The sequence below is a fragment of the Austrofundulus limnaeus genome, unplaced genomic scaffold, assembly GCF_001266775.1.
Source record: "Austrofundulus limnaeus strain Quisiro unplaced genomic scaffold, Austrofundulus_limnaeus-1.0 Scaffold15, whole genome shotgun sequence".
Classification (NCBI taxonomy): domain Eukaryota; kingdom Metazoa; phylum Chordata; class Actinopteri; order Cyprinodontiformes; family Rivulidae; genus Austrofundulus; species Austrofundulus limnaeus.
In genome coordinates, this window is record NW_013952417.1 from 1,154,159 (window position 1) to 1,172,381 (window position 18,223).

At 38.8% G+C, this 18,223-nt stretch overlaps 1 protein-coding gene across 1 annotated transcript in view; it reads left to right on the forward strand.

Moving 5' to 3' along the window:
- Positions 1-18,223, forward strand: part of LOC106513810 (unconventional myosin-VIIa) — a 36,064-nt gene extending 17,841 nt beyond the window's left edge. The window contains exons 26-50 of the mRNA XM_014002806.1: positions 651-821; positions 913-978; positions 1,070-1,194; positions 1,313-1,439; positions 3,647-3,766; positions 3,901-4,074; positions 4,171-4,398; positions 5,483-5,650; positions 5,789-5,906; positions 6,075-6,201; positions 6,291-6,448; positions 6,536-6,717; positions 9,214-9,323; positions 9,489-9,637; positions 9,837-9,990; positions 10,072-10,227; positions 12,797-12,902; positions 13,275-13,388; positions 13,628-13,715; positions 16,235-16,341; positions 16,431-16,616; positions 16,727-16,843; positions 17,546-17,629; positions 17,708-17,827; positions 17,985-18,223. Coding sequence (XP_013858260.1) covers positions 651-821; positions 913-978; positions 1,070-1,194; positions 1,313-1,439; positions 3,647-3,766; positions 3,901-4,074; positions 4,171-4,398; positions 5,483-5,650; positions 5,789-5,906; positions 6,075-6,201; positions 6,291-6,448; positions 6,536-6,717; positions 9,214-9,323; positions 9,489-9,637; positions 9,837-9,990; positions 10,072-10,227; positions 12,797-12,902; positions 13,275-13,388; positions 13,628-13,715; positions 16,235-16,341; positions 16,431-16,616; positions 16,727-16,843; positions 17,546-17,629; positions 17,708-17,827; positions 17,985-18,074 — 3,345 coding nt within the window. The 3' untranslated portion in view covers positions 18,075-18,223. The remainder of the gene's footprint in view (positions 1-650; positions 822-912; positions 979-1,069; positions 1,195-1,312; positions 1,440-3,646; positions 3,767-3,900; positions 4,075-4,170; positions 4,399-5,482; positions 5,651-5,788; positions 5,907-6,074; positions 6,202-6,290; positions 6,449-6,535; positions 6,718-9,213; positions 9,324-9,488; positions 9,638-9,836; positions 9,991-10,071; positions 10,228-12,796; positions 12,903-13,274; positions 13,389-13,627; positions 13,716-16,234; positions 16,342-16,430; positions 16,617-16,726; positions 16,844-17,545; positions 17,630-17,707; positions 17,828-17,984) is intronic.

The window sequence follows — 18,223 nt, forward strand, 5'->3', positions numbered from 1 at the left end:
GCGCGTCGAGCTGCAAAAGTTCAGATTTTCTAACTTCAGCGATTTGCACCTCAGCGTGTCGAATGCTCAGATCATTCAAATCGTTCAAATCGCGCTGCTCTAATTGCGCTTGAGGCGCCGCAGAACTTCCCGACGTTGCTTGAAGCGCGTCCACCATAGACTTTGTATGTAAACCTGATGCTCTTGATGCTGAAATCGCGTTCGGTGTGAACGCAGCATGACCGTATCGACACTACACCTAAGTGGCACTAGTGGCAAAGGGACATTAGAGACCTCTTTGTACTACTTAGACCACTGCCTGGCTCTGAGCAGTCAAAGGACAATAATTCTTGGGGACTCCTTTATGGATCCTGAGAAGCTCAAAACACTGAGCGTTTCTAACCTTGTGTCCTTCATCGAAGGGACGAGAAGGTTTGAATAACGACCAGAGTCTTTTTGGGGAGAGCAATGGGCCCACTTAGGAGGCCTCCGCTTATATGAGTTCTTTATCCACACCCACTCACCATAACTACAGTGTGTGTGTAACGTTAATAACACTCTTTCCCCAAGGAAAGCCGCAATATCATTCAAACTTAATGTCATTTCTTTTTTGCTTGTAAATATTCAGATTTCTACAGCCACACATTCATCGTCTGCTTTCATTTTTCTAGGCAAGTCTGACAGTGTCGTGGATTATTTTGCGTTTCATGGGGGACGTGCCAGAACCAAAATCATCTGACTCTATATCGCAAATCTCGAGCACCACTGCCCAAAGCACAATCTCCCAAATTCTGCCTCACAGTAAGGGCCGGAGGCTGAGCAGCCTGGTGGGATTGGACCAGGTAATTTTTATTTTATTATTTAAAAAATAACTAAGTGTGTCCAGTAACAGTCATAACCTCACATCTAATTATTATGCATTTGTGTTCACAGAAAATACTGCGGAGGAAGAAAAAAAACAGCAGCGCAAACAGAAAAGCGTCAGCTATTCCTGAAGAGGTTACAATCCTAAACAATCAATCGTTCATTTTAAGTTGATTCATATTATGTCAGGGGTGACGATTGTTTTTATTGTCATCATCTTAAACAGCCAGAGAACTTCACAGATAATGAAGACCTTTTGATTGGAGAGGGACCGACGCTACAGCGACCTCTTACAGCCTTGGAAAAATTGCACATCATTGTTGGATATGCTTTGTCAAGACCAGGCATACGGTACAGAGTTTATGAAAAGTCTTTAGTGTCACAGAAATAATCAGAATTAACTTGCAAATACGTTAATCCCGTTTTACTGTGTTTTTAAATTCTCTTTCCTGTTTTCCTAAATATGCAGAGATGAAATCTACTGTCAGATCTGTAAGCAGCTGGTCAACAACAGGAACAAGAGGAGCCGCATACAAGGCTGGATTCTCCTCTCTCTGTGTCTCGGGATCTTCCCTCCATCAGACCTCTTCAAGAAGGTCAGTTTTATTTTTAGTAAAGCTAAAATTTGAGTTTATATGTATTATCTTCTTTAATTTGATATTTATATTCAGTGCAACAGTCAATGCTCTCAGTTTGCTCATATACAGGCAGTACTGAAAAACACTTTTTATAACATCTATTTTTGATTTAAAGTCCTAAAACAGAGGTCTTCAACCCTGTTCTTCAGGACCCACTGTCCTGCATGTACGAGCTGTTTTCCTGCTTCGGCACACCTGATTCAAATAGTTCAATTAATGTCATCAAGTGCAGCAGAAGCCGATCAGTCAATCATTGTTTCAGTCAGGTGTGTTGAAGCAGGGAAACATTTAAAACAGGCAGGACAGTGGGTGGGTCCTGCCTTCAAATAGAACTATTTCTGTAAAGATACTAATTTGTGACTCTTTAAATCAGCTGTTTTTGGCAATAACAGTCAAATACTTGAAGGTACCCAATCAAACTTCAGTCAGTTATTAAAGGGGCAATATCATGTAAAATCTATTTTTTATTAGTTTTATATCATTTTATAATGTTATCCTCTCATCAAAAACATGCCCAGATGCCAAGTAAACTACGCTGTGCTTTCGTATCACAGTGTGCACGTAATATTGCCCCTTTAAAGGGCCAGTATTATGTGTTTCTCAGGCATACATTTAATTACCATACCATAATAAAGTATCTATGTCACCTTTAGCTGTTATTAAAATGCTGTTTTTATCTTTAAATAGAAAATAAACTTATCTTCTCATCACTTCCTCTTCTAAACGTCTTGAAATTGGCCTCTGTCTCTTTAAGAACCTCCTTCCGCTTCTGTCCCGCCCATTTCATTGCGGTGGGGGTGGGGGTCGCGCACGTGGGGTGTTTCGCGCATGCGCTATGATGCAGTTTATTTGGCATCTGAAAATACATTTCCTCAAAGGTATTTTGTATCTGAAAAGAGCTTCACTGAGTGAGCAGTAGTGTTAAGAGCAGCAGACAGTTAAGTTTCACTTTCACTTTGCTTTGTTACTGCCGAGAGCCTGCAGGAGTCATGGGCGGGGTRTGTGGGGTGGGGGGTGGGGAGGTGTGCTCTGTGATGAGGAAGTTCGGCTTAAAGACACAGGGGCGTTTCTGGTCCCCACTTGTCGTTTTGCTCCTCAGCATGGCTGCCTAAAAACGCTGCAGGATTTCTCAAACATACATGAATGAGTCAGAGCAAGGCTTTGGATATGTTTTTTATGAGAGTATAACATTATAACATGATATAAAATTTAAAAAAAGTTGATTTTACATGATATTGCCTCTTTAAATAAAAATAACTTTATTTTACCACAATGTTCTATAAGAAAATCAGGTCATTCAGTTTTAGGAATGTTCTTTACCTGCTTCTAATTTCCTGGTGAAAGCACATCTATCGCCCATCTCCAGCAGTCACTCTGTGAGAGGCGAGGGACACCCTGGACATGTCTCAAGTCCATCACAGGGACATATAGAGACAAATGAGACAAACAACCATTTAGACTTTCACTCACACCTAGGAACAATTGAAAGTTGGCTGCAACAATACATGTATCTGTATTGAACCGTACAATACAGTGCTCTAGGTCCAATACACACTATGTATGGAACAATACAGATGTTTTAAATTTATTTTATCAGCTTGTCTTCTGAAGATACTGTGTTGAAGGATCAGTGAATCTGTGTTCGACTACTCCACCTAGACTGCATTATCAAGCGCAGATCCACTGAGAAACCTGCTGTTTCAGCAACATTTAATTTAAAAACTGTACTTTTGAGGTTAAACAAATATTCAGAATTAATTTCAATAAATTACTAATTAAGAAGAGCATGGAAATTTCTCTATTTTTTATATAAAAAAATATCAATCCGTAACACTAAAGTATCGAACCAAATTGAATCGTGACTTTTCTGCATCGTTGCACCTCTAAAATGAACCTAACTTACAAGTTTCTGGTCTGTGGGAGGAAACCAGAGGACCTGGAGAAAACCTGGGCTTGCACAAGAGTAACGTGTTCTCAGAAAAGCCCCAGACCACAACGCGATCCTGCAACCTCTTTTGCTGAGAGGCAACAGCTTAAAGCACTGCCCCACCATGCCGCCTGATACTATCTATATTGGAGCTGTACTATTAGTTATGTTTAATCTGCTAAGAGACATCTTGTTTGTGGTATTTGATATCATGCTTTCTTTTCCACTTTCTTTTCAGTATTTGGAAAAATTTCTTCAAAGAGGCCCAGAAGGTTACAATGAATATTGTACGAAGCGCCTGCGTCGCATTATTGCTAAAGGAGAGAGAACTGAGCTGCCCTGCTGGATCGAACTACAGGTAAAAACTCACATGGGCTCTGCTGAAACATGATGCTTACCTCACAAATTAGTTGTCTCAGCAGCAATTCTCTTTTTTCAGGATATTTCTTTTTAAATTCTTGTCATTAAAACCGTTGACCTTCACCCTTACAGGCTGCCAACAAGAAGGAGCCCATTGATGCATCTGTGACACTGATGAACAATAACTCAGTCAGTGTCCATTTAGATTCAGTCTCCACTTCTGCTGATATCTGCCAGGCTGTGGCGGACAAGATTGGACTCAAAGACACCTACGGGTTCTCGCTGTACATCAACTTCCACGAGAAGGTGGGATGTGGATCTTTGTTAGGTCACACTTTCATAGAAAAACTATGTCACTACATAAGTGGCTTCTTGGTATTTTATTGGTCATTTTGTTCGCAGGTGTGGTCTCTGGGCAACTGTGGGAAGCACGTGTTGGATGCAGTGTCTCAGTGCGAGCAGGAGATGAGGAGGCAGGACAAGGAGGAGAAGGACACTCCCTGGAGCCTCTCCATCCGCAAGGAAATCTTCTCCCCGTGGCACGACTCCTTGCTGGACCACGTCAGCACAGAACTCATCTACAGGCAGCTCATCAAGGGCATCAAGTCTGAGGATTACATCAGTGAGAAGGTCAGGCTCCAGGAAAATAAGCTTTTATATGTACAAACTTTTACATTTTTCTTCAAATAAAAGGTTATAGAAAAGAGCCTTAGTTTCTTTTTGGGAGGATTTTTTTGTAATTTTAACCTTGTTTTCTACAGTCGAAATGTTTGACCATCTTCCATATGCCTTTGTGAAATGTTACACTCAAAAAAACTTTAAAAAAATAAAACTGGCATAAATTATGCCATTCAGTTTGTATAAAAGGGGTGTTATACAATATTTCTAATGGTTGTAGTTTTGGTGGTAACGCTTTCTTTTACGGTACCCTTATTACCATATAATTACAAGGTAATATAAAAAGTAATTTAATGTAATTACTACCTTAATACCATGTAATTACATGGTAATTAGGGTACAATTTTACTATGTAATTAATTGTCTGCAGTAATGTAGCGCTTACCTGGTAATGTATTACAATTCACTATGTAATACCTAACTAATTTGGACAGTTTTAAAGTTATATTTTATTGCAATTAACCACTAACCCCAAAATTTTGTTGCATTCTTTTGTTTATAAATATAATGTTGAGTTACTATTGAATCGTAATTTGATTAAAGGTAGTTTTACTAACAGTTTGTACCCTAATTACCATGTAATTATATGGCAATAATATAGTAATTACATTTAATTACAATTTTTTTATTACCTTGTAATTACATGGTAATAAGGGTACTGTAAAAGAAAGCGTTACCGTTTCAGTAGGTAAAACTTTAGACAAAACATTCAATTAAAAGTCAATTCATGGCCGTTCCACAAAGTTTTGTTTTATTACAATTTTTTAAAAATATTCAATAATGAATTAACCAAAAATTGTGAATATGCTCAAATGCCTCGAAGTCATATCCACTTCAGGTGAAATGTCTGGTTTTATTGTTTAATTTAGTTTGTCCTTTTTCAGATTTGCAAATTAGCTTCCGGCTAGAAAAGCCCTATGACAGAGTAAAGATTGCTTTGTTTTAACATGTAACCTTGCTTTTTTATGCTTGCTTAGATAAATTAAAACTAACAAAAATAAATAAATAAAGTATTTTTATGAACTCAATCTTTCAGGAGGATGAATACATCAAGCTGGCTGCGATGCATTATTACATCCAGTTTGGCTCAGAGCTCAACAAAGACAATGTGAGGCAGGTGGTTCTGGATTGCATCACCACTACACGCATCGAGAACAAATCTTTGACCAAATGGATCGAACTCATCACCTCAGCTCTCTCACAGGTAGACAGAACACACTGCTATGGCTTATAGACATTAGCTTATGCATGTTTAATTGCATCTAAAGATGGTGTAACTTTTTAAATGTAATAGTTGTGGCATATTGTGAGCAGACTGAAGCTGAAGCCTTTGTTCTTGCAGAAGTTGTACATCAACGGGAACCAGAGAGCAGAGCGAGTCAAAGGAGAGCTGGTTGACATTGCCCGGCAGAAATGGCCCCTGGACTTTTCAAAGTTTTTTGAGGTTACAATGATATCAGGTCAGTCGAGATGAAGCTGTTTTCACCTTTGGGGGTTTGTTTTTCTCGTTACAGAAGAGTTGTGAAATGAATCGGTCTCGATGTGACTGTGCCATGTTCATGTCTAGTTTTTCGGTTAACTCAGAACTGCTTTAAAAAAGCATATCAATTGTTTTTGTTTATCTACAGGACCTCCTCTGCCCAAAAGCAGGTTTATTGTGGCTGTAAATGGCAACGGCATTGTCTTCATGGAGAGAAAAGAGAAGAAACTCCTTGACATTCCTTACATCGAGGTTAAGAAAGTCACCATGACGAGGTACGACCGTTTCTTTATTTTATCTCCACCCTTCTAAAACGTTTCATCTCTGCTCATAAAAAAAACATAAACTTTGGATGTTTGTTCAGTAACAATCAGCAGTCCATGAGTTTGAGCACAGTCAGAGGAGAGTACACATTCAGGTGTGCGGAAGCTGCCGACATGACTAATCTGATGGTGTTCAACGTGGAGGGGCTGAGACAGCGCTCAGAATTTGCGCTGGTGCAGCAGGACGTCAGTAAACAAGGTCTGTAGTGTGTACAGTCAGATGGAGGATAAAATATTTACATTAACTGCTGCCGTTCTAACCGCCTGCCTCTGTTTGCCTCTACAGATGACCCCATGTTTCTGATCTGTAAACGGGGTGACCTGCTGCTGGTGGACAAAGACGGACAACAGGCACCGGATGAGAAATGGATCAGAGCTACCAACCAGCGGACCAACAGCAGCGGTGCTGTCTATAAGAATAATGTGCAGTTTCTACCAACTCTTACTAAACCAACGGAAGAAGTGCTGGTACAGTTCAATTTATATCCCATTGAAAATGTTTTTTTATTTAAACTAAAAAAAAAAAAAAAACCTTCCGGTGAAATGCAGTGTCTGAAACAGGACATCAGCATTGAGAATCAGGTCATTTAAACATAAAAATGGGTGTTTTAACAAATGTTTTGTAGTTTCTGAGCAAAAGTTGTTCTTGGTTAATTTACTGTAAATTACTGTTTTCAAAAGCTTCTGCCAGAGGAAGTTTTCCATTGAGAGTTAAGGCTGGGTTAAAGTGGCACTTTGGGTACTCGAGCAGGGTGACTCGCACCCTCGCCAGCGGTGGAGATCTTTATACCTGACGTTGTGCTGTTGTAGTATTCTCTGAATGGACACGTAGAAGTACACTTTATAACTTGTGAAAATATTGTAAGTAGGAGAGCAAAAGCTTGAAAAACTATTTGAATGGTGTGCAGCGTGCACAGGCTTTGAGGAGCTACAAAAATTCGGAAGTGCAGGACCACACGCCGGGACACCAGGCGTGGCCAACGCACAGGGGCGGGGACGGCGCGTCACCTATAAACCTTGCTTTGTGTTGATTGTGTTGCAGCAGCAGACTGAGCTCCACCATGCCACAGTGTTCAGCCTTGTCTGAACTGGTTCTGACAAAGATGTGTTTGTGCATTTCTTTCAGGTTTCAACAGACAACATGAGTCACATGCTGCCATGTTGCTCTCTTAATTCTTATCATTGACATTCCACAGCCATATTTGGGTCAATATATTGTCACCAGGCTGACATTGTAAATAAGAAGTTATTCTTAATGTTTTGCCTGGTAAAATAAAGGCTAAATACAAACAAACAAGTAAATAAACAAATAAATAAGTGACACACTTATGAACAAAACGTGTGACAGTTTTCACCCTCAGCTGTTAACATTAACATTGATCAATAACATTTATAGACCTCAGTTAGTGTTTCTAAATTTAGCCTATAAATTTAGCAAGTGCTAATCCACTAATTTTAAAATTAGCAAAAGCCCTAAAGCACTAATCAGGAAATTAGTTCCCCTATTAGGGCTTTAGGGGAACTGTGCCCACCCCTGCCTATATATAAAAGTAGGAGTAATGGCAGTTTGTGTAATTAAGCAGGATAGATATCAGCAATGACCTTGGGAAAGCAGATGTTACCTATTAATCTGGGTAGGGTTAAAGGTTATTTCCCAGAAAAAAAAATTGAAGTCCACCATTCTACAGAGAGATTATACAGAGATTATACAGAAGTGGGAAACATTTAGGACAGATGCCATCAAATTCACCTTGAGGTCAGACTGCAATGCTCAAAGAAATTGCAAAAAATAAAATATATATATAAAAAAAGATCTCAAAATGACATTCTGTTGGCTTTAACCACCAGTTAAATGGTAAAAAGAAGAACAAGTATGACTTGTTTGAAAAAGTTGCAGGAGGAAGCCTCTTCTCTCTAAAAAGAACATTGCAGTATGACTAAGGTGTGTAAAGTTTTAACTGAACAAACCACATAACTTCTGGAACAAAGTCCTTTTAACAGATGAGACCAAAAGAAAGATGTTTGTCTGTAATGAGCAGCACGAGTTGGAGAAATCCAAACAAAGCTCATCAGAACAAACACTTCACACTGTGTGTTAAGTATGGTGTTGAACGGTTAATGTTTCAGGACTTGGGCAACTTGCTGTCATTGGGATGACCATGACCACTTCTTTAGACCAAAGAACTCTAGAACCAATAAGACTATTTGTCTGATAGTTGAGGCAATGATGCAACAGAACGATATCTCCAAACGCAACAGTTAATCTACAACAGAACGGCTGAAAAGGAAAAGAATCAAAGTATTTCAATGGTCCAGTCATTGTCCAGACTGCAACTTGATTGAAATTCTGTGGTGGAACCCTAAGATAGCTGAACAGAAACAAATGTATTCAAGCTTCAGTGGACTGTAACAATGTTGTAAAGAAGAGCGCACTAAGACTTCACCACAACCATGTGAGAGACTGATAAATTCATAAAGAAAACGACTACAGGGAGTTTTTGATGATAAAAGTGGTTCTACAAGATATGGAATCATGTGATGTTTTCTTTAATAAATTATGACATTACTGTTGATTGTCTTAGTTTTAAATTCAATTTGCCTCGCAGCAAAAAGTCCTGAGTTCGATTCCCAGATTGCATCTGGGGTCTTTCTGTATGGAGAGTTCTCCTTGTGGTTGTGTGGGTTTTCTCTGGGTACTCCGTTTTCCCCACCCCCCAAAAACATGTACAATAGGTTGCCTTCAGGCCCAGGCCTCCCTTGAAAAAGAGATATGAGATCAATGGGACTTGACTGGATAAACAACGGAAAAATAAAAATAAAAAAATAATTATTTTAGAACATTATACACTGACACAAACTGTGTCTTTATGTGTATATAGTTAATGCTGCAAATATGTGCAATTATAAAACTGCTGCACTGTGACCCTTCATGCTGTTTAACTGAGAAACTTCTCTCACTTACAGCAAGTGTATCATCCAAAGACAAGGAGAGAATCTCTTGCACTTGTCATCACTCAGGGAGGAGAAACAGTGGCTCCCATTTCTTTAAAAGAGTTTGCAATGGAGAATTTCAGGTAAATAAACTGTTTTTTTTAACCATCCAAGTTGTGGGACAGATATTTGCCTTCAGATCCAGTCAGTAAATAATAAAGCAGCGACACTCAGTTTAGATGTTTTATAGAACCTTTATTTGAAAGCCTGCTTGTTGTTTTAAACTGTGTTGCCTTTGTGTTTTTTAGGCAGACTAATAAAGAAGGTCGTCACGGTGCCAAAGGAGTCAACAGAGAGAAGCTGTGGGCATTTTCCAGAGAGCCTATCAAACAGCCACTCCTGAAAACTTTGGTTCACCGCTCTGACCTCAGCAGCCATGCTTGCAGTGCTTTCACTGATATCCTTTAAAAAAAGCATAATTTTAGTATTTTAATTTACTTCTGGCGTGGTTTTGTATACTGGCAGCCATTGTGTTGCTATTGTGTCATAGTAAGAAACATTTTTGAGAATATTACTATTAGTATCTGTAACATGTATATTTTAGTCCAATCTGGATTTTGATACATTCTGGAGGAGTCCTTGACTGTGATTTCCACCTATCTTGAAGTACATGGGCGACTACCCCATCAAGCACGCTCGCAGTCCACTAGAGCTGACCGACCAAATCTTTGGTCCTGCCATGCAGCATGTTGAACTACAGGATGAAATCTACTGCCAGATTATGAGACAGATGACTAGTAACAGCAGCAGGTGCTCTTAAGTTTGTATTGTACTGAATAAAAAGTAACAGTAGCTGACACATTCACTCTCCTCTCTTTCGGAAACCCTCAGGTTGAGTGTAGAGCGTGGATGGCAGCTGATGTGGCTGTGTTCGGGCTTGTTCCCGCCCAGTCCAAATCTGAAAAGACACGTGGAAGACTACATGGAATCACGACCCAGAGACCAGCTGGCTGCCGGCTGCCTACAAAGACTGCAGAATGTATGCAGGTAGGGTCAAAAAATTAAGTGTGCTTTTCATTCAGTTTTACCAGCTGTCAGTGGATGCACATAAGTCACATTACTGAAAGAATAGTCAGCATTGATAGTTCAGTGCTGGATGTGCAATTGTAAAAAGGCTCAAAACTAAATAAATAAATAGTTTTACACCAATCTGCTCTATTATTAGCCTGGCCCTTGCCTTCCTACATAGTTCCGCTCAATTCTAATCTCCCTTCACTGCTCCATGTGGGATTACTATGGAGCTAAATTGGGGTCATTTGTTTTGTTCAAGGGATTCAAGGGATCCATGATTAGCTGTAACATTAGACTTTATTTGTTAAACATATATTTTAACTGTAAAATAAAGACTAAAAGTTTTAAAATATATTACACGGATGGGGCCATTTTATTTATAAACAAAGCATTCTGGGTAAATGATGACATGGATAGGTCCTCGATGTGAGGCTGCTATGCGAGCTACAGTATATCCATCCTGAAGGTTAATCTTGGACAATATCTGACGATCGACTCTTTTAAATGAAACCAGAGAGCGTTGACAGAGAAGAGAAGGCAGAAATGACTCAGCCTGGAACTGAAAATATGGATGGAGGACAACAGAGCTGCTTCATGGAAGAAGAACCTCAGCTTAGCCTGTTATATTTAGCATTAGCCCCGACGCTATCTCGCCTTTTTTGATGTATTAGCTCAGCGCTACACATTCTCCTCTCGTCACTGAGGTCCTCCATCCACATGACAGAGAGGGGAACGCAAAAATGACTCAGCTGCAACTGAAAATATGGATGGAGGACCTCAGTTTAGCTTGTTTGTCGCACTAGCACCGAGCTAATACACATAAGACAATATAGAGTCAGCGCTAGAGCGAAGGCTCTATATTTACCCATTCACACAGCACCCTAATTTAGATAAATCATTCTATAGAGATGCAGTATTGATTTAATAAAGTAGTTGAAACACATCTTTACTCCTTGATTTCTTTAATAATATGATTGCATAGTTATGTTTTCATCTCAAAAACTTTACCTTCCAAGTTTCATGGTTAATTGTTATTAACTCTTTAATGTGAATGCATGGTTTTCTCTTAACTACCTTAGCCTAAATGAAAATAAGACTGAAGTTATTTTGTTTGGACCGAGTGGCTCCTCCTCCCCCAGTGTAGATCTTGGCTCACTGTCACTCCATCTCAGGGACTGTGTCATCAATTTGGGGATGAAGTTTGAGTCTGATTTTAAATTTGACAAACAGATCAGCGGTGTTGTTCAGAAGAGTTTTTATCAGCTACCTCAAATACCAAAGGTGAAATCAATATCAAGCAAGATCTGACCTGGAAAAATTAATCCATGCTTTTATCACAGTTTGCCTCGATTATTGTAACTCATTGTATGTTGGCATTAGTCAGACCTCTCTCGCCCGCCTGCAGCTTGTGCAGAACTCTGCTGCTGGCCTCTTAACTCAGACCTGTAGGTGTGAGCATATCACTGCCATCCTGGCATCTCTTCACTGGCTCCCTGTTCACTACAGAATTCAGTTTAAAGTGCCTGTGACAAGCCTATTCTTCAAATACAAAAAGTCAAAGAAAGCATCTTTATACTTAAGAAAATTAGCATAGTACACATGATTTTACCCATTTTGTCACATAACCGGCCTATTTTCTTTTAAATTTGGCTCAGCCAAAGTGAAACAGGAAGTGACATCAAAGGGGAACTCGTTAATAAAATAAACTCCCTGGTCTTTGTTTATTAAAACAATGTCATATAAACTTCAACTTTTCTTCATCTCTCTGTGATAGCAACTAAAAATAATCTAAAGAAACGTCAGATTCTTCTCTGTTTACATGCCGACATTCCCCTTTGACATCACTTCCTGTTTCTTCACATGCCAATATCTCAACAACCATTCATCTCAGCGACGTGAAATTTGTTTTGCAACATGTTATCAATGTTATCTTTCCAAAAATGCATTAATGTTTATTACAAAAAATTTGACGTCACAGGCACTTTAAGCTGCTGCTGTTTGTCTTCAAATGCTTGAACAATCTTGCTCCTCCATATCTATCTGAGTTGCTTCAACCTTACTGCCCACCCCGATCCCTAAGATCAGCTGATCAGCTGCTGCTGATCATCCCTAAAACTATGTGGAAACTTAGAGGTGACAGCATTTTCCGTTGTCGGTCCCAAGTTGTGGAATAATCTTCCCCTGAATGTCAGACAGGCTTCATCACTTCCTGCTTTTAAATCTCTTTTAAAAACACACTTTTATTCTCTGACTTTTAACACACAGGGATTTTGTTTTATATTGGCAACTTGTGCTCACCTGCTGTGACCCTGATTTGTGTTTTATGTTTCTTTTATTGTCTTAACTTGTCTTACTGTACAGCACTTTGGTTGCCCTTGTGGTTTTTAAAATGTGCTCTATAAATAAAGTTGGTTGATTGATTGATTGATTGATTGATTGGTTCATTGGTTGATTGATTGATTGATTGATTGATTGATTGATTGATTGATTGATTGATTGATTGATTGGTTGATTGATTGATTGATTGAATGGTTTTGCTCTACAGTAGGGAGCCAAGGAAGCTGCCCCCACATCAAGCCGAAGTGGAGGCCATCCAGCAGGACAGCACCAAGATCTTCTACAAAATCCACTTCCCAAACGACACAAGCGCTGTAAGACACATCCCTTTTATAAATTCTACCAGTCTCTTCCCAACAGACTCAATTGAGCTCGTCGTCTGTTTGGTTTGAATCCAACCTCGTTTCTCTCTGCGTGTCTGGTTTTGACGTTTGACTTTTGTGTTTATTTTGGATTCTTCTTCTTGGTATTGTTGTGGAAATGTTTATCTTCTTCGTCATCAACATCATCTTAAGATTTAGTTTGCAAATCTTCAGAACAAAATCTAATTTAAGAAAACCACTCCCACATCGTGTAAAATGTGAACCCACAGCCAACATCATGTTCAGTTAGCACCAAACCTGAACCAATGCAGTTAATCAGTGAACGAAAGCCTTCGAGTTGATTGACTGTGTGTCTGTTGGCAGCTATTAGAGGTATCTTCAGCAACCACCATCAGAGAGCTGCGTTTCAGTGTCGCCTCCCACCTTGGCCTGACCTCAGCTAATGGATACGGCCTGTACATGAAAACATCACAAAAGGTGCAGTTGGATGAAATTCTTGCATAGCTGTTTCCTCTCTTTATCTAATTCTTGGATTAGTTGTTAGATTGTACAATTAAAATGTATTTTACTGTTTCTCTTTTTCTAGTGCAACATTTTATCAAACTTAAGATGTGATGTAATAATCTGTCACAGAATGACTGAAAAGCTCATCCTCCCTGGGATGTCCAAGGACATATAAACATGATGTTTGCTTCTATCTTTTTTGCGTTCTGTAGTTGACCAGCCTCGATGAGGACAAGTATTTCTTCGATAATCTAAGGCAGCCCATTGAGCTTCCTAAAAAAGTCAAAAAAGTGAAAGAAGGTAATATATTTTGCTGACACTCTATATATAAACAAGTGATCTAAGCATTTGTCACCTGCTGCTGAAAAAGTCTAATACAATGAATAATTGTTTTGTGCCTGTGTGTGTGCCTGTTAGCAAAATCTCTCTTGTACCAAGTTTTAAGGAAACTTATAAAAAGTAACCATTGAATGTTCATCTACAACTCATTAATTAGGAGTCAAGGTGGCCGCCACAGCCAACTGACCTTAAAAAACAAATAATGGCTTTAACTTAATGAATTTTACAAATGTGGCATAGAATTTTGAAATCTTTTGAAATGTTCCTAAAAGGGGACGTATCATGCAAAATTCATTTTTTTAGCCATTAAATGTATTTTGTTGTGTACTTGGAGTCTCTAGGAGTGCAGAAGATTTTGATTTAGTCTCTCCCAGTGCAGCTAAGATGTCTTTTGGGTCATATTTTTTAAGGATGCATGACATATAGGCATTAATCAGTCCGACAAGTAAAACTGAACTGATATTAATGTCTGATGTTGATTTCCTGAGGAGGTAAGGGAAATGTTTGATCAAGCGGTATCTGTTTGATCATCATAGTGCAGCCAGGAATAAATCACACACAAACACACACACACACACATACATATATATATATCAGGGGTGCAACAATACATGTACCCATATCAAACCATATCGAACAGTGCTTTAGGTTCAATACACACTTGTATCGAACAAAACAGATTTTATAAATTTATTTCATCAACTTGTCTTCTGAAGATGCTCTGTGTTGAAGGATCAGTGGATCTGTGTTCGACTACTCCACCTAAGCTGCATTTTGAGCGCAGATCCACTGAGAAACTTGCTGTTTCAGCAACGTTTAATTTAAAAATTGTACTTTTGAGGTTAAACAAATGTTCATAATTAATTTAAATAAATTACAAGTTAAAAGGGGCATGGAAATTTCTCTGTTTTGTATCGAAAAAATATTGAACCATGAGACTAAAGTATTGAACCGAACTGAATCGTGAATTTTCTGTATCGTTGCACCCCTAATATATATATATATATATANTATATATCATTTGTACATTTGAGTAATATTGATAAACATCAGTTATTGGCTATAACGGCAATATTGAAAATGGATATCGGTATCGGCTAAAATTTTCATATCAGTTCATCCCTAATATTTTTCAGCCCATTCAGTTTTCTCAATTTATGATGATGTTTTCTGAACTATTACATCAAATTATTTTTGACGGAATTGCAAAATAAGGTCTGTGCTTACCAACTACAATTTTATCATCTTCATTCTCCTCTGGTTCTGGGTCAGACTCTGGCTCCAACGTGTAAGGCTGGATGAACAAGTCCTCCATTGTTGACATCTTTAAATTAATTTATAAATAAAATATTTCTGTGCTGCTAGATGGATGTCACCCCCTCTATCACACTAAAATGTACCGGTTTGGAAGCAGGAGGGGGGCGGGGTGTGAAGCGCCTTGTTTGGTTTTAAAGAGACAGAATCAAAACCAGCTGCTTTGAGACACGTACAGGAATTCAGACCAAAGCATTGCTGTTTCACTTTATACAGATCCCAACTGAATGATTTAAGTGTGCAAAAGGATATGATATGTCTACTTTAAATTATTTGGAGTCCACTCTGTCCAGGTGGATTTTAATGAAACTTCTAGAAGGTAAACATTGTTAATACATCTACAATTGGTTAACTCTCGGAGTCAACCAAATTCAAAATGGCTGCAACAGCTAATCACTGATATCCAATGCAAAATGACCATAACTCAGTCAATTTTACATAGAATAGAATAGAATAGAATAGAATAGAATAGAATAGAATAGAATAGAATAGAATAGAAACAGCCTTTATTGTCCCGCGCGGGGAAATTCAGGTGTAGTAGCAGCAGCAGATACATACATCAATCCACAGAAACAGTATGTTGCTATGTGACATTATCAGCTGTAGCAATAATAATAGAATTAAAGATAGTAGCAATAAAAAATGAACAGATCAAAATAAAAGAGAGAATAATCATTACTGTAACGGGCTATCAAGATGAAATTGAATAAAATAAAAAAATAAGGTAAGATATTGTGCAGAAAAATATAAATTGCGGAAAAACAATCATGACAGAAATTAAACCCAAACTTTGTGTAGAAGTAGCTGAGAGTCATCCCCAACACATGTTGTAATAATGCATGAGATTGTATATAACATTACTTTCAAGGAAGAAAGCTACATCAGTAAGGAGGATGTTGAATCCCGGTCCTCAAGGGCAGCTATCCTGTATGTTGTAGCTGATTCTGTGCTCCAACACACCTGATTCCGTGGTTGTTCAAGTTCTGCAGAAGCCTGTTAATCCCCCATTCATTCAAAACAGGCGTGTTGAAGGCCCATCCTGCATGGATAGTGGCCCTCCAATCCTATCCAGGATAGGGGTGTCCAGTGCTCAATCACCAGGATTGAACACTCCTGTTCTACAAATAAGGAATTCTATACCTTTAATTCAAATCTGCCTTTCTCAGGCAATCTGATCAGCATGCCATGCCTGGTGATGTTCAAGAGGAAACTTTGGTTCAATGTGATCCCTGGGAAAGACCCGATTGCAGATCTAACGTTCCACTTCCCACAGGTAAAAAGGAACACACCCTGCATTTTGATGGTTTTACTCATATTAGAGATGCCGAACGATCGTGACACATCTGGTTTTGGCCCGTGCAGGAAATGCCCAGGTACCTGCGGGGAGACCACGACTGCAGCAGAGAGGACATGATTACTCTGGGCGGGCTGCTGTTCAGAGTTGCGGTGGACTCCGATCGGTCCCAGTTTGTCATGATCCCCAGAATGTTGAATATGCTGGTTCCTGCTGACCAGATAGAACTCATGTCTGTTGAGGAGTGGAAAAAGGTCAAATAAAAGTTTATCAGAAGTGTAATTCATTTGTACGAAAAACTGAATTTTAGAAAAAGTGGCTCCAGTGTGAGCATTGATTTCACTGGTCTAATTTCTGTTTGCAGAACATCATCTCTTCGTACAACAGGCAGAGCGGCACGACTGTGCAAGAGGCCAAAACATCCTTCCTGAGACACATTTCAAGCTGGCCAACTTTTGGCTGCGCTTTCTACGAAGTTAAAGTAAGTTACGGAGATGCAGCGACAGCCACAAGTGTTAAAATTTCATTGTTAAACTTTTGAGTGTTGATTTAACAACCCCTAGTGTTATTTTAACACTTTCTGAGTAAACTGACTTCCAGTGTTGGTGTTAATTCACAGTGTTCAAAGCCCCGCCCTCTTCCACCTCATGTCAGACAGACCAGTATTTTCTCAGCAAGGGATGCTGGGTAATCTTGTAGAAATGATATGTTTGCATGTTTATGACCATTAAAGACGTTCATGAGAGTAAAAATTAGTTGTTCTGGTTAGTTTTCTTTTTCAGTTTGATCAAGTTGATCAAGTTTAAGTTTGTGTTATTGGCCATAAATCGAGACCATGAGTGAGTTGTACTTCCTGGTGTGTGAAGAAGGGTGACTCCATTATAATTTTGTACTAACTACTGAGTAGTGTTAATGCAACAGTACAAAGAGTTTGATTTTAACTCTGAGTGTTAAATTTACACCCTCAGGCTTATGGTGAATTGACATCTTGTGGTGTCTTGTTAACACTTCTAACACCACAATTTTCTTTGTTAAAATAATACCCTGGTGATACTTTTAACACTATATTTTAACACTGTTGAAATGTTAATGTGACGCCCAATATTGTTGAGTAATAAACACTGGCTGGTGTTACTTTTAACATTATATTTTAACACTAACTATTTTTATTTTAAATTTGCAGCAAACGTGTGAACCCAGCTATCCAAATCCTCTTAGGGTTTCCATCAACAAAAAAGGTGTAAGCCTCATAAACCCAAAAACAAAGGTATAATGACCCTGAATTATTACAATGTTTATTCAGATGGTAGCCTTTTTCACTTACACTGTGCTGAAAACTGTTTAGGGGCTGGAGGTGATGCACCGATTCAGCGACATCCTAGAATACAGCAGTAAAGGCAACGTTTTTCAGATGACCATCCGAACCCTGGTGGGGGGCATGAGCTTCGTTTGTGAAAGTCCTCAGGTGGACAGCTGCCTTTCAATATACTTTTACACAAAATCAAATTGTTTATTTCAGAACAGGCCTGTCTTGATTTATGTTGTCCATTAAATGTAAATGAACCCATTTAAAAGAACAGAATTTTTGAGACAAACCACGCTCAACATTTGTTCCTTTTCAGGCCTACACGATGGAGGACCTTATTAGATCGTATGTCAGGATGTATGAGGAAGAGAAGCAAGTCAATCGATCGAGATACATATTCTCCTGAGACTTCACTGGAGAAAAAGTGACTGAGCCGTTAAGGTTTATGTTCTTCCTAACTTTAAACCTTTTGTTGTTGTTTTGCATTTGTAATAATTTAATGACAAAACTGTATCTTAAACAAAATGCTTTATTAAAAGAACAGTGATATCCAAA